Source organism: Ciconia boyciana, chromosome 2 (genome assembly GCF_034638445.1).
Source record: "Ciconia boyciana chromosome 2, ASM3463844v1, whole genome shotgun sequence".
NCBI lineage: Eukaryota > Metazoa > Chordata > Aves > Ciconiiformes > Ciconiidae > Ciconia > Ciconia boyciana.
Window position 1 is genome coordinate 870,580 of NC_132935.1, and position 15,130 is coordinate 885,709.

Genomic DNA, 15,130 nt, shown 5'->3' on the forward strand with positions numbered 1-15,130 from the left:
GTGGGGATGGGGTGGGATGGGGTGGGGTGGGAGGGGATGGGGTGGGGTGGGGTGGGGGTGGGGATGGGGGGGGATGGGGTGGGGTGGGGTGGGGTGGGGGTGGGGATGTTTTTGGGGTTCCCCCCCGCGGGTCCGCGCTGGTTGGTGCTGGGCAGGGCCTGAGCGCGCCCAGAGCTGCTCTGTGCGTGCGAGCGCGTGTCCGTGCGTGGGAACGTGGGAACGCACACGGGCGCCTGCGCGTGCACAGGCGTGTGCCCCCACGAGCACGCCCCCACGCACGTGCTCAGGGCTGCGTGGGCCCGGCTGGGCCAGCGGGGGTTCAGCGCGCGGGGGCGCGTGTGCGAGTGCACGCACAGGGCCGGGATCTTCACCCCCGCCCCGTGCACACGCGTGTGCGCAGACACGCACCCACCAGCCCGCTGCGCACGCGTGAACCCTCCGCCCCCGGCCCACGGGCAGAGGCGCGGGCAGGAGCTGGGCAAGCGGGCGCAGACGCGTGCACGCGCGTACACGCGTGTGAACCAGCAGACATGCGTGGAAGCGGATGCACGCGTGCGTGAAGACGTGTGCGCGTGGGGGCGCAGACCCGTGTGCGCGCAGAGACTTGCAGACACACGCGTGTGCGTGGACAGACACACGCCTGCGGGCACACGCAGGCGCACACGGGCTCGCGCACCCACGCGTGCGTGCACATACATGGCGACACGCGCGTGTGCACGCACGCACAGGCGCACGCGGCCTCACACGCGTGTGCACACGCACGCAGACGCACACGTGTGCAGGTGCAGACTCACACACGTGCATACACACAGGCTCGTGCAGAGCCACGCGTGTGCACGCACACACAGAGGGGCGCACACGCAGACTGACACGCGCGCGTGCACACAGGCAGACACACGCAGACGACGCGTGCACGCACAGACACATGCTGACACACGCATGTGCATGCACAGACACACAGGCGCACATGCAGACACACACGTGTGCACACGCACACACACACGTGGACACTCGCACGTGGACACACGTGCGTGCACACGCAGACATGCGCACGCACGCAGACACACGCGTGTGCATGCACCAGGCGCCCCCTGCACACTCAGCCTCACACGCGTGTGCAGACACCCACGCAGACGCACGCGCAGCCACACGCGTGTGCGTGCACACAGGCAGACACAGTCTTGCACGCACAGAGACACGCGTGTGCGCACACGCAGGCACACACGCGTGCGCGCACGCACACGCAGACACACCCGTCTGCAGGCACACACAGTTGCACACGCAGACACACACATGTGCACGAACACACGTGCATGCACACACAACGACACGCAGACACACGCATGTGCATGCCCACACACACTGCAGACGTGTGCGCGCACACACGTGTGCAGGCACACGCAGACACACGCGTGGGCACACAGACAGCCACGCAGACACACGCGTGTGCATGCAGACACACGCAGACACACACGTGGGCAGACCCACAGAGACACGCGTGTGCACACACGCACACACACAGACACATGCCGGCTCACACGCGTGTGTACGCACAGGCGCACACACACACGCTGACACATACATGTGCGTGCACACGCACACAGACACGCAGCTTCACACGCGTGTGCACACAGACTTGCAGGCACACACGTGTGCACACACAGACGCGCACACACGCAGACGCACGCGTGTGCACACACGCAGCCGCTCCTGCACACGCAGCCTCACACACGTGTGCATGCAGACACCCACGCAGACACACGCGTGGGCAGGCACCCACAGACAGGCACACGCGTGTGCACAGACACACACAGACACGCAGCCTCACACGCGCGTGCGCACAGAGACGCAGACACACACGACAACACGCGTGTGCGTGCACACGCACACGCAGGCACACACAGCCTCACACGCGTGTGCACAGGGACTCAGACACGCACACGCCTGTGTGCACCGTCGATGACGACACACGCGTGTGCACACGCCGACACACGCACGCACACGCGTGTGCACACACGCACCGACACGCGCACCCCCGGCTGAGCCCCTCCCCCCCCCCCGGGGGCTGCCGGCCCCTCCCCCACCTCCCCGACAATGGGGGCAAGCACGGTGCCTCATTAGCATATAATCAGCATCTCATTAGCATCTCATTAGCATCTCGTTGCCTGCCCCGGCGGGGCTGGGGTTGCCCCTCCAAGCGCTGAGGTTGCCCCCTGGGTGCTGAGGTTGCCCATAGGGAGCTGAGGTTGCCCCACTGGGTGCTGAGGTTGCCCACAGAGAGCTGAGGTTGCCCAACCAGGTGCTGGGGTTGCCCATAGGGAGCTGAGGTTGCCCAGCCAGGTGCTGAGGTTGCCCATAGGGAGCTGAGGTTGCCCAGCCAGGTGCTGAGGTTGCCCACAGAGAGCTGAGGTTGCCCCCTGGGTGCTGAGGTTGCCCATAGGGAGCTGAGGTTGCCCAGCCAGGTGCTGAGGTTGCCCACAGAGAGCTGAGGTTGCCCCCTGGGTGCTGAGGTTGCCCACAGGGAGCTGAGGTTGCCCCACTGGGTGCTGGGGTTGCCCACAGAGAGCTGAGGTTGCCCAGCCAGGTGCTGAGGTTGCCCATAGGGAGCTGAGGTTGCCCCACTGGGTGCTGAGGTTGCCCACAGAGAGCTGAGGTTGCCCAACCAGGTGCTGGGGTTGCCCATAGGGAGCTGAGGTTGCCCAGCCAGGTGCTGAGGTTGCCCATAGGGAGCTGAGGTTGCCCCACTGGGTGCTGGGGTTGCCCATAGGGAGCTGAGGTTGCCCCACTGGGTGCTGAGGTTGCCCACAGAGAGCTGAGGTTGCCCAACCAGGTGCTGGGGTTGCCCATAGGGAGCTGAGGTTGCCCAGCCAGGTGCTGAGGTTGCCCATAGGGAGCTGAGGTTGCCCCCTGGGTGCTGAGGTTGCCCACAGAGAGCTGAGGTTGCCCAACCAGGTGCTGGGGTTGCCCATAGGGAGCTGAGGTTGCCCAGCCAGGTGCTGAGGTTGCCCATAGGGAGCTGAGGTTGCCCCACTGGGTGCTGGGGTTGCCCATAGGGAGCTGAGGTTGCCCCACTGGGTGCTGGGGTTGCCCAACAAGGACTGAAGGTGCCTCATGGAGTGTTGAGGTTGCCCAACCAGGTGCTGAGGTTGCCCCTCCAAGCACTGAGGTTGCCCCATGGAGTGCTGAGCTTGCCCAACAGGGTGCTGAGGTTGCCCCCTGGGTGCTGAGGTTGCCCCTCCAAGCACTGAGGTTGCCCATAGGGTGCTGAGCTTGCCCAACAGGCTGTTGAGGTTGCCCATGGGTGCTGAGGTTGCCCCCACAAGCACTGAAGGTGCCCCATGGTGTTTTGAGGTTGCCCATCCGGGTGCTGAGGTTGCCCCACTGCGTGCTGAGGCTGACCCTCCAAGCACTGAGGTTGCCCAATGGGTGCTGAGGTTGCCCAATTGAGTGCTGGGGTTGCCCCCACAAGCACTGCAGGTGCCTCATGGGGTGCTGAGCTTGCCCAGCTGAGTGCTGAGGTTGCCCCATGGGTGCTGAGGTTGCCCCTCCAAGCACTGAGGTTGCCCACGGCTGTTGAGGTTGCCCCTCCAAGCACTGAGGTTGCCCAGACGGGTGCTGAGGTTGCCCCTCCAAGCACTGAGGTTGCCCACAGGGTGCTGAGGTTGCCCACAGCTGTTGAGGTTGCCCAGCCAGGTGCTGAGGTTGCCCCTCCAAGCACTGAGGTTGCCCCATGGAGTGCTGAGCTTGCCCAACAGGGTGCTGAGGTTGCCCATGGGTGCTGAGGTTGCCCCCAGAAACACTGAAGGTGCCCCATGGTGTTTTGAGGTTGCCCAACTGGGTGTTGAGGTTGCCCATCCGGGTGCTGAGGTTGCCCCACTGCGTGCTGAGGCTCCTCCTCCAAGCACTGACGTTGCCCAATGGGTGCTGAGGTTGCCCATGGGTGCTGAGGTTGCCCCCACAAGCACTGTAGGTGCCTCATGGGGTGCTGAGCTTGCCCAGCCGGGTGCTGAGGTTGCCCCATAGGTGCTGAGGTTGCCCCTCCAAGCACTGAGGTTGGCCATAGGGTGCTGAGGTTGCCCACGGCTGTTGAGGTTGCCCAGCCGGGTGCTGAGGTTGCCCCTCCAAGCACTGAGGTTGCCCACGGCTGCTGAGGTTGCCCCATCGGGCTCTGAGGTTGCCCACGGCTGCTGAGCTTGCCCTCCCGCCCAGCGCTTGCCCCGGCGGGTGCCGGGGTCGCCCGTGGCCACCCGCATCCCCCCCGGCCTGGCCCCGGGGGGGGAGGGGCGGGGGGTTCCGGGGGGCGGGGCTAATCAGCACCTTAATGAGCTGGGCCGGGTGGGCTCCTGGCGGGGGGCGGGGCCCCTCATTAGGGCTCATTAATATGCAAATACGGGGCTGCTGCCAGCGCGACACCCCCACCCCCACCCCCGCGACACGGGGTACGCGACACGCGGCCCCCTCCCCCATGTGGTCCCGGGGGGCGGGGCCGCAGCTGGGGGGGAGGGGCAGTCCGTCAAAGCCCCGCCCACAATGAGCCCCTGGCCCCGCCCCCACCGCCGGCCCCTCCCCCCAGGGGCCCCTGTGCACCACTGCAGCGGGGGGGGGAGTGCTGGGAGCACTGGGAGCACTGGGAGGGCTGGGAACACTGGGATGGGTGCTGGGAGCACTGGGAGCACCAGGCACACTGGGAGCACTGGGATGGGTGCTGGGAGCACTGGGGGCACTGGGAGCACTGGGAGCACTGGGAGCACTGGACACACTGGGAGCACTGGGCGCACCAGGCGCACTGGGAGCACCGGGTGCACTGGGCGCAATGGAAGCACTGGGCACACTGGGAGCACCAGGCACACTGGGAGCACTGGGTGCACTGGGAGCACCAGGAGCACCGGAAGCACTGGGATGGGTGCTGGGAGCACTGGGGGCACTGGGTGCCATGGGAACACTGGGCGCACTGGGAGGACTGGGAGCACTGGGATGGGTGCTGGCAGCACTGGGAGCACTGGGCACACTGGGAGCACTGGGCGCACCAGGCGCACTGGGAGCACTGGGAGCACCGGGATGGGTGCTGGCACCACTGGGAGCACTGGGCGCACCGGGCGCACTGGCAGCACTGGGCACACTGGGAGCACTGGGCGCACTGGGAACACTGGGAGCACCGGGCGCACTGGGATCACTGGGAGCACCGGGCGCACCAGGAGCACCGGGAGCACTGGGCGCACTGGGTGCAGTAGCTCAGGTGCTGGGAGCACTGGGAGACCTGGGCACACTGGGTGCACCGGGCACACTGGGAGCACCGGGCGCACTGGGAGCACCGGGCACACTGGGAGCTCTGGGCGCACTGGGAGCACTGGCAGCACCGGGATGGGTGCTGGCAGCAATGGGAGCACTGGGCGCACTGGGAGCATTGGGAGCACCAGGTGCACTGGGCGCACTGGGAGCACCGGACGCACTGGGAGCACTGGGTGCACCGGGAGCACTGGGCGCAGTGGGAGCACTGGGAGCACCAGAATGGGTGCTGGGAGCACTGGGAGCACTGGGCACACTGGGAGCACTGGGCGCACCGGGAGCACCGGGTGCACTGGGAGCACCGGGAGCACCGGCAGCACTGGGTGCACCGGGAGCACTGGGCACAGTGGGTGCAGTAGCTCGGGGGCTGGGAACACTGGGCACACCAGGAGCACTGGGAGCATTGGGAGCACCAGGTGCACTGGGTGCACTGGGAGCACTGGGAGCACCGGGAGCACCAGACGCACCGGGAGCACTGGGCGCACTGAGAGCACCGGGTGCACTGGGCACACTGGGAGCACTGGGCACAGCAGCTCGGGTGCTGGGAGCACTGGGCGCACTGGGAGCACTGGGATGGGTGCTGGGAGCACTGGGAACACTGGGCGCACTGGGAGCAGCAGCTCGGGTGCTGGGAGCACTGGGAGCACTGGGATGGGTTCTGGGAGCACTGGGAGCACTGGGATGGGTGCTGGGGGTGCTGGGAGCACTGGGCGCACTGGGCTCACCAGGGACACTGGAAGCAGCAGGCGCACTGGGAGCACTGGGCACACTGGGCGCACCGGGCACACTGGGAGCAGCAGGCACACTGGGAGCACTGGGCACACTGGGAGCACCGGGAGCACTGGGCGCACTGGGAGCACCGTAAGCACTGGGCGCACCGGGTGCACTGGAAGCACTGGGCACACTGGGAGCACCGGGAGCACTGGGATGGGTGCTGGGCGCACTGGGCACACTGGAAGCACTGGGAGCACTGGGATGGGTGCTGGGAAGGCTGGGACGGGTGCTGGGCACACTGGGCACACTAGAAGCACTGGGATGGGTGCTGGGAGCACTGGGATGGGTGCTGGGAACGCTGGGATGGGTGCTGGGCGCACTGGGTGCAATGGGATGGGTGCTGGGAGCACTGGGATGGGTGCTGGCAGCACTGGGAGCGCTGGCAGCACTGGGAGCACTGGGCACAGCGGCTTGGGTGCTGGGAGCACCGGGATGGGTGCTGGCAGCACTGGGCGCACTGGGAGCACCAGGTGCACTGGGAGCACCGGGAGCACTGGGCACACTGGGTGCAGCAGCTCGGGTGCACTGGGAGCACTGGGCGCACTGGGATGTGTGCTGGCAGCACTGGGAGCACCGGGATGGGTGCTGGGAGCACTGGGCGCACTGGGCGCAGCGGCTCAGGTGCTGGGAGCACTGGGATGGGTGCTGGGAGCACTGGGAGCACCGGGTGCACTGGGAGCATTGGGAGCACTGGGAGCACTGGGCGCACTGGGCGCAGTAGCTCAGGTGCTGGGAGCATTGGGCACACTGGGCGCAGCGGCTCAGGTGCTGGGAGCACTGGGATGGGTGCTGGGAGCACTGGGAGCACCGGGTGCACTGGGAGCATTGGGAGCACTGGGAGCACTGGGCGCACTGGGCGCAGTAGCTCAGGTGCTGGGAGCACTGGGCACACTGGGCGCACTGGGCACACCGGGAGCACTGGGATGGGTGCTGGGCGCAGTGGGAGCACCGGGCGCAGTAGCTCGGGTGCTGGGAGCACTGGGCACACCGGGCACACTGGGCGCACTGGAAGCACTGGGCGCACCGGGAGCACTGGGCGCACTGGAAGCACTGGGCACGCTGGGAGCACTGGGTGCCGCCCCCCTGCTGGGTGCCAGGCGCCGGGCGCCCCGGTCGGGCAGCGGCACCACTGACCCCAGCCCTTTATTGCAGCTCCGGCGCCACGCGGGACCCCCGAACGCGGGGCGGGGCGGGGCGGGGGTCCCCCCGCTACGGCGGGGGCCCGTCCTGGGGCTCCTCGGGGGACTCCTCGTCGGGGGGCTGGCCGGCCAGGAGCCGCAGGCAGCGGCGCACGTCGCGGCGACCGCGGTGGGCTCTCTTGGTGCCGCGGGGCAGGCGGCGGCACGAGGAGAGGTCGAGGTAGGCCAGCTGCGGGCAGGCGGGCAGCAGGGCGCTGGGGGGACAACGCGTCAGCCCGCGGGGGACGGCGGCGTCCCCGAGCCCACCCGCCCCCTCGCCGAGCCCGGCCGGATCCTCACCCGAGGGCTTCGGCGGTGATTTTGGTGCCGGCCAGGTTGAGGGAGCGCAGCGGGGAGCCGGGGCCGAAGGCGGCCATCGCCCGCGCCAGGTCATGCTCCCCGAAGCTGCGCCCGGCCAGGTCCAGCTCCCGCAGGCTCCGGCGCCATTTCCACGCCAGCCTGGCGCTGCCCTCGGTGAGCCGGGGGAGCTGCTCCGTGCCGCAGGGCAGCCCCAGGTACAGCTGCTCCAGATCTGCCGGCGGAGACGGCGGTTGGCACGGCGCGGCCAATACGGCACGGCGCAGCTAACGTGGCGTGGCCCGGCATGGCGCGGCCAAGGTGGCATGGCCGCCATGGCACGGCCAACGTGGCACGGCACGGCACGGCACGGCCAGCACGGCACAGCACGGCCAATGTGGCATGGCCACCGTGGCACGGCACGGCAAAGCATGACATGGTCAACACGGCCCAGCATGGCATGGCATCGCCAACGTGGCAGGGCCAACGTGCCGTGGCCCATCGCGGCATGGCATGGCCAGCATGGCACAGCACTGCCGACACGGCGTGGCCCATCATGGCACGGCATGGCATGGCCAACACGGCCAACATGGCATAGCATGGCACGGCCAACGTGGCACGGCCATCATGGCACGGCACGGCCAACACGGCCACTGCGGCCAACGTGGCACGGCCATCAAGGCACAGCATGACCAACACGGCCAACGCGGCACGGCGTGGCACGGCCATCGTGGCACGGCATGGCCAACACGGCCAACGCGGCCAACGCGGCACGGCCATCAAGGCATGGCATAGCCAAGACGGCCAACCTGGCCCGGCCAACACGGCCAACGTGGCCCGGCCCGGCCAACACGGCCCCCGCGGCCCGGCCCCCGCGGCCCGCCCGGGGCGCGGCCGCCCCTCCGCCCCGCGCGGGCGCCCACCGGCGCAGGGCAGCCCCAGCCGCGCCCCGGGGGTGACGCGGGCGCAGCCGCGCAGGTCGAGCAGGCGCAGGCGGGCGGAGGCGGCCAGCAGGCGCCGCAGGGCCTGGTCCCCCAGGCCGGGGCCGCCGGGGCCGGCCAGGCTCAGCTCCCGCAGGCCGGGGAAGCCGGGGGCCCGGGGGGCGGCGGGGGGCCCGGCCGCGGGGCCCAGCTCAGGTTCAGCAGCCGCAGGACCTGGGGGTACAGGGGGTATGGGGGGTATAGGGGGTGGGGTATAAGGGGTATAGGGGGTATATAGGGGTATAGGGGGTGGGGGTATAAGGAGGGTATAGGGGGTATATAGGGGGTATAGGGGGTGTAGGGGATATATAGGGGTATATAGGGGTATAGGGGGTGGGATATAAGGGGTATAGGGGGTATATAGGGGGTATATAGGGGGGTGGGGTATAAGGAGGGTATAGGGGGTGTAGGGGGATATATAGGGGGTATATAGGGGTATAGGGGGTGGGGGTATAAGGGGGTATAGGGGGTATATAGGGGTATAGGGGGTGGGGGTATAAGGAGGGTATAGGGGGTGTAGGAGGATATATAGGGGTATATAGGGGGTATATAGGGGGTGGGGGTATAAGGAGGGTATAGGGGGTGTAGGGGGATATATAGGGGTATATAGGGGTATGGGGGGTGGGGGTATAAGGGGGATATATAGGGGTATATAGGGCGTATATAGGGGGTATGGGAGGGTGGGGGTATAAGGGGGTATAGGGGGATATATAGGGCGTATATAGGGGTATGGGGGGTGGGGGTATAAGGAGGCGTATAGGGGTATATAAGGGTGTACATGGGGGGTATGGGGCAGTATATAGTGGGGGCGTATATAGGGGGAATATAGGGGGTGGGGGTATAAAGGGGGTATAAGGGGGACATATAGGGGTTATAAGGGGGTGGGGGTATAAGGGGGGATATAGGGGGTATATAGGAGGGTATAAAGGAAGGTATGGGTGGGTATAGAGCAGTATATAGGGGGTATAAGTGGGGTGGGGGTATAGGAGGTATATAGGGGGTATATGGGGGGTATGTGGGGGTATATAGTGGGGGGTATGTGGGGGATGGGGATATAAGGGGGATATATGGGGGTATATAGGGGGTGGGGGTATATAGGGGGTATAAGAGGAGTATATAGAAGGGTATGTAGGGGGAGTATATGGGGGGTATATAGGGGGCGGGGGTATACGGGGGTATATGGGGGTATATAGGGGTGGGGGTATAGGGGGTATATGGGGGTATATAGGGGCGGGGGTATACGGGGGTATATGGGGGGTATATAGGGGTGGGGGTATATGGGGGGTATATAGGGGTGGGGGTATAAGGGGGTATATGGGGTATATAGGGGGTGGGGGTATAAGGGGGTATATGGGGGTATATAGGGGTGGGGGCATAAGGGGGTATATGGGGGTATATAGGGGGCAGGGATATATAGGCCAGGTGTATGGGGTGGGATATATGGGGGGTGAAAGGGGGGATATATGGGGGGTATCTGAGGAGGCCTATAGGGAGGGTATATAGAGGAGTAGGAGCATACTGGGGGGGGGGGATGGGGGGCAGGGAGATCAGGGGGGCAGGGGTACCCGGGGGCAGGGGGACCTGGGGGGCAGGCAGGGGTATTGGGGGGGGGCACCCGGGGGGGCGGGGGTCCTGGGGTGCTGCGGGTGCGGGGTATTTATTGGGGGGTACCTGGAGGTGCGGGCGGGGGGTGTTTGGGGGGTGTTTGGGGGGTACCTGGAGGTGCGGGCAGGGGTGGGGGGTGTTTGGGGGGTGTTTGGGGGGTACCTGGAGGTGCGGGCAGGGGGGGTGTTTGGGGGGTACCTGGAGGTGCGGGCAGGGGGGGTGTTTGGGGGTACCTGGAGGTGCGGGCAGGGGTGGGGGGTGTTTGGGGGGGTGTTTGGGGGTACCTGGAGGTGCGGGCAGGGGTGGGGGGTGTTTGGGGGGTGTTTGGGGGTACCTGGAGGTGCGGGCAGGGGTGGGGGGTGTTTGGGGGGGTGTTTGGGGGGTACCTGGAGGTGCGGGCAGGCTGCCTGCAGCCGCTCGATGGGCAGGGGCAGGGGGGCCGCTGCCCCCAGGGCCGTGTCCAGCTCCAGCAGCCGCAGCTCGGGGCAGCGCCCGCTCTGGGGGGGGCAGGGTCTGAGCCCCCCGCCCCCCGCCCTCCCCCGCGGGGTCCCCGCTCACCGCCAGCGCGGCCAGGACGGGCCCCAGGCGGGGCCGCAGCTCAGGTGCAGCTGCTGCAGCCGGGGGCCGGCGGCCTCCAGGAACCCCACCACGGCCGCCGCCTCCACCTGCGCACCCCACGCGTGACCCCCCACGCGTGACCCCCCCCACGGGGTGACTGGGACCCCCATAGGGTGTCCCGCCCCCGGCTGTCCGTGTCCCCCGGGGTTGCCCCCCCCCCCGGTGTCCATGGCACCTCCCGCCCCCGCGTGTCTGTGCCCCCCACGGGTGTCCGTGTCCCCCTCCCCACAGGTTTCCATGCCCCCCCCACCCCGGGTATCCATGCCCCCACGGGTGTCCGTGTCCCACGAACCCCCCCAGTGTCCCTCCCGCGCCTGCCTGTGCCCCCCACCCCCGCTTCCCTGCCCCCAAGGGTATCCATGCCCCCCCTCCCCGCGTGTCCATGTCCCCCCACGGGTGTCCGTGTCCCCCCCGTGTCCCTGCCCCCCGGGTGTCCCTGCCCCCCGGGTGTCCGTGTCCCCCCACAGGTGTCCGTGCCCCACGACCCCCCCCACAGTGTCCCTCCCACGCCTGCCTGTGCCCCCCCCGTGTCCCTGCCCCCCGGGTGGCCCTGCCCCCTCCCGAGTGTCCGTGTCCCCGCCCCCCGGGTGTCCGTGCCCCCCCCGGGTGTCCCCGCCCCCGTGTCCCCGCCCCCCGGGTGGCCCGCCCCCTCCCCGTGCCCCCGCGGGCGGTGCCCACCCGGCAGTGGCGCAGCTCCAGGCGGCGCAGGCGGGGGCAGCGGGGGAGCCGGGCCAGGGGCTGCGCCGGGACCCCCGCAGGCGCGCAGGGCCAGGGAGGCCAGGAGGGGCAGGGCCCCCAGCGCCTGCGGGGAGGGGCTGGGTGGGGGCCCGGGGGGAGGCCCCGGGGTGCGGGGGGGGGGCCCTGGGAGCGGGGAGGGGCTGGGTGGGGGCCCGGGGGAGGCCCCGGGGTGCGGGGTCCCTAAGGTGGGGGTCCCCAGGGTGCGGGGGGCCCGGGAGTGGGGGCCCTGGGAGGAGAGGGGGTCCCCGGGGTGCCAGAGATGGGAGGGGGCCTGGGGGGGGGAGGGTCCTGGGGGCAGGAGGTGGGGGAGGGGCCCCGGGGGGAGGGGGTCCCCAGGGTGCAGGAGGGGGATGGGGCCCAGCCAGCACCCGGGGACGAACAACCCCCACCCTGAGCCCTGGGCACTGTGGGGGGCAGCCCCCCAGGTGTGGGGCAGCCCCCTAAGTGTGGGGCAGCCTCCCGGTAAGAGACAACTCCCCCAGGTGTGGGGCAGCCCCCCAGGTGAACGCAGCCCCCCCCAGGCAGTGTGCAGCCCTCCCCAAGTGTGGGGCATCCCCCTAAGCGTGGGGCAGCCCTCCAAGCGTGGGGCAGCCCCCAGGTGAAGGACAGCCCCCAGGTGAACGCAGCCCCCCAGGCAGTGTGCAGCCCCCCAAGCGTGAGGCATCCCCCCAAGTGTGGGGCAGCCCCCAAGCGTGGGGCAGCCCCTAAGTGTGGGGCAGCCCCCAGTGAGAGACAACCCCCCAGGTTTGGGGCAGCCCCCCAGGTGAACGCAGCCCCCCAGGCAGTGTGCAGCCCCCCAAGCGTGAGGCATCCCCCCAAGCGTGGGGCAGCCCCCCAAGTGTGGGGCAGCCCCCCAAGCGTGGGGCAGCCCCCGCCTCACCTGCAGGACGAAGCCCACGTGGCTCTTCCAGCCGCAGAGAACGAACTCCTGCAGGAGGGAGAACCTGGCGCAGGGGGGGGCCGGGGGTCCCGGGGGGTCCCGGGGGGTCCCGGTGTGGGGGTCGGGGTCCCCCAGCACCCACCTGCTCTCCACCAGCCAGCGCACGGTGCCCAGCACCCGCCGCTGGGTGTGGGGCGGGCGCCCGGGGGCCGGCTCCCCCCAGCACCCCCCGAGCGAGACCCTGCGCCAGAGCCGGGGGTCGGCGGCGACGCCGTACCACAGCCGGCAGACGCGGGCGGCCCTGGGGGACACGGACACGAGTGGGGCGCGGGGCTCCGTGGGGCGCCCGCCTCCGTGGGGCAGCCCCCCAAGCGCCCCAGCACCCACCTGCAGAGGAAGGGGACGGCCCCCTCCCGCTCCACCGCGGCCTGGAAGATGCGGACGAGGATCTCGGGGGGCAGGCGGGAGCCCCACGCGCTCTGCGGCCCCACGGCGGCCCCCGGCGCCTCCCCCCGCCTCCGCTTCCTCGGGGGGGCAGCGGGGCGGGGGCGGGGGTCCCCCGGCCCCACGGCGGGGAGGATGAGGAGGACGTCGTCCGTCGTCCGGTGCAGGACGAAGTCGGGGGCGGCGAGGCGGCGGCGGCGGCGGCGGCGGCGTGGGGCGGGCCGTGGGGCAGGCCGTGGGGCGCGGGGAGCGGGGGTGCTCGGGGTGTCCCGCTGGCCCATGGCTGCTACTTGGGGGGCAGGGCCTGGAGGGAGGGGGCTGGGGGAGGTGGGGTGAGAGGTTGGGGGGCTGGGGAGGCGGCACCAGGGTCGGGCCCCGGCCGGACCCACGGCCGGACCCACAGCTGTGCCCTGAGCCAGACCCACGGCCGGACCCACGGCTGGACCCACGGCTGTGCCCTGAGCCAGACCCACGGCCGGACCCACGGCTGGACCCACGGCTGTGCCCTGAGCCAGACCCACGGCCGGACCCACGGCTGGACCCACGGCTGTGCCCTGAGCCAGACCCACGGCTGGACCCACAGCTGTGCCCTGAGCCAGACCCACGGCCAGACCCACGGCCGGACCCACGGCTGTGCCCTGAGCCAGACCCACAGCCAGACCCACGGCTGGACCCATGGCCAGCCCCATGGCTATGCCCCAAGCCAGGCCCACGGCCAGACCCACGGCCGGACCCATGGCTGTGCCCCGAGCCAGACCCACAGCCAGGCCCACGGCTGGACCCATGGCCAGCCCCATGGCTATGCCCCAAGCCAGACCCACGGCCGGACCCACGGCCAGACCCACAGCCGGACCCATGGCTGTGCCCCGAGCCAGGCCCACGGCCAGACCCACAGCTGTGTCCCAAGCCAGACCCCTGGCTGGACCCACAGCCGGACCCACAGCCATGCCCAGAACCAGCCCCACGGCTGTGCCCACAGCCGTGCTCTGAACCAGCCCCACAGCCGGACCCACGGCCAGCCCCATGGCTACACCCCAAGCCAGACCCACAACCGTACCCACGGCCAGACCCATGGCTGTGCCAAAGCCAGACCCACAACTGGACTCACGGCCAGCCCCATGGCTGTGCCCCAAACCAGACCCACAGCCAGACCCACAGCTGGACCCACAGCTGGACCCACAGCCAGCCCCATGGCTGTGCCCCAAACTAGACCCACAGCCAGACCCATGGCCAGCCCCACAGCTGTGCCCTGAACCAGCCCCACAGCCAGCCCCACAACCGGACCCACAGCCAGCCCCACAGCTGTGCCCTGAACTGGACCCACAGCTGGACCCACAGCCGTGCCCAGGGCCGGACCCACATCCGCGGGTCCAGGTGTGGGTCCGGCCGTGGGTCAGGCCGGGGGCATTCCCGCAGGCCTGCTTGGGGGCAGGGCCCCCCGGCCGGACCCACACTTGTGGGGCAGAGCCGGGGGGGGAGGGGAGGCCTCGCGCTCAGCAGGGACCGGGGGGAGGGGAGGGGAGGGCACCGGGGGGAGGGGACACGGGAGGGGGAGGGAGGGCACCGGGGGGGGCAGGGCCGGTCCCGCCGCTCACCTGCCGCCCGCCGCCATCTTGGAAGGGGCGGGGCGGGGGCAGGGCAACGGCGGCGGGGAGGGGCTGGGCCAGCGCCGCGTCCCCCGTGTCCCCTGGCCCCCCGTGTCCCCCCGTGTCCCCGCTCGGGCTGGGGGCTGCGCTGTGGGGCTGTGCTGTGGGGCTGGAGGCTATGCCGTGGGGCAGGGGATGTGCCATGGGGCCGTGCTGTGGGGCAGGGGGCTGTGCTGTGGGGCTGGGGATGCGCTATGGGGCTGTGCTATGGCGCTGGGGGCCGTGCTGTGGGGCAGGGGGCTGTGCTGTGGGGCTGGGGGATGCGCTATGGGGCTGTGCTATGGGGCTGGGGGCCATGCCGTGGGGCAGGGCCCTGTGCCACGGGGCTGTGCCATGGGGCAGGGCTATGGGGCAGGGCCATGGGGCTGAGCCCCCCCCGTTCCTCCCCCGCCCCCCCCGTTCCCCGCCACTTCCGTGGCCCCGCCCCTTCCCGCGGGGGAGGGGCGTGGTCAGCCCCGCCCCCTCTGCCCATTCCCGCCACGAGCGCTCAACGCCCAACCGGGGAGCGCGGCGGGGCGCGGCGTGGGCGGGGCCTCCCGCCCCTCCCCTCCTCCCTCCACCAATCGGCGCCGCGCTGCCGGCACAGGGGGGCGGGGCAGGGGAGCCTCCCTCCCTTCCCCTCCCCTGCGCCGTGGCCAATGGCAGCGCAGCCCGCGCGCGGAGGGGGCCCGCCTCGGCCAATGG

The 15,130-nt window shown here is 70.0% G+C and overlaps 1 protein-coding gene across 1 annotated transcript; it reads right to left on the reverse strand.

Moving 5' to 3' along the window:
• Window positions 1–7,108: 7,108 nt before the first annotated feature.
• FBXL6 (F-box and leucine rich repeat protein 6) lies at window positions 7,109–14,918 on the reverse strand. The gene is made up of 9 exons (XM_072855044.1): window positions 14,915–14,918; window positions 14,396–14,487; window positions 12,744–13,118; window positions 12,499–12,657; window positions 12,357–12,420; window positions 10,507–10,617; window positions 8,459–8,689; window positions 7,539–7,770; window positions 7,109–7,453 (listed from the first exon to the last, which is right to left on the reverse strand). The coding sequence occupies exons 1-9, from the start codon at window positions 14,916–14,918 to the stop codon at window positions 7,270–7,272; spliced, it is 1,452 nt and encodes a 483-aa protein (XP_072711145.1). The 3' UTR covers window positions 7,109–7,269.
• Window positions 14,919–15,130: the final 212 nt, after the last annotated feature.

What these genes read in the sequence shown, in the direction of transcription:
- FBXL6 (XM_072855044.1), bottom strand. An exon ending in CGCTGGCTGGTGGAGAGCAG is followed by an intron (nt 12,421 to 12,498) that starts GTGGGTGCTGGG and finishes CCCCTGCGCCAG; the next exon opens with GTTCTCCCTCCTGCAGGAGT. An exon ending in GCTGGGGCTGCCCTGCGCCG is followed by an intron (nt 7,771 to 8,458) that starts GTGGGCGCCCGC and finishes CTCCGCCGGCAG; the next exon opens with ATCTGGAGCAGCTGTACCTG.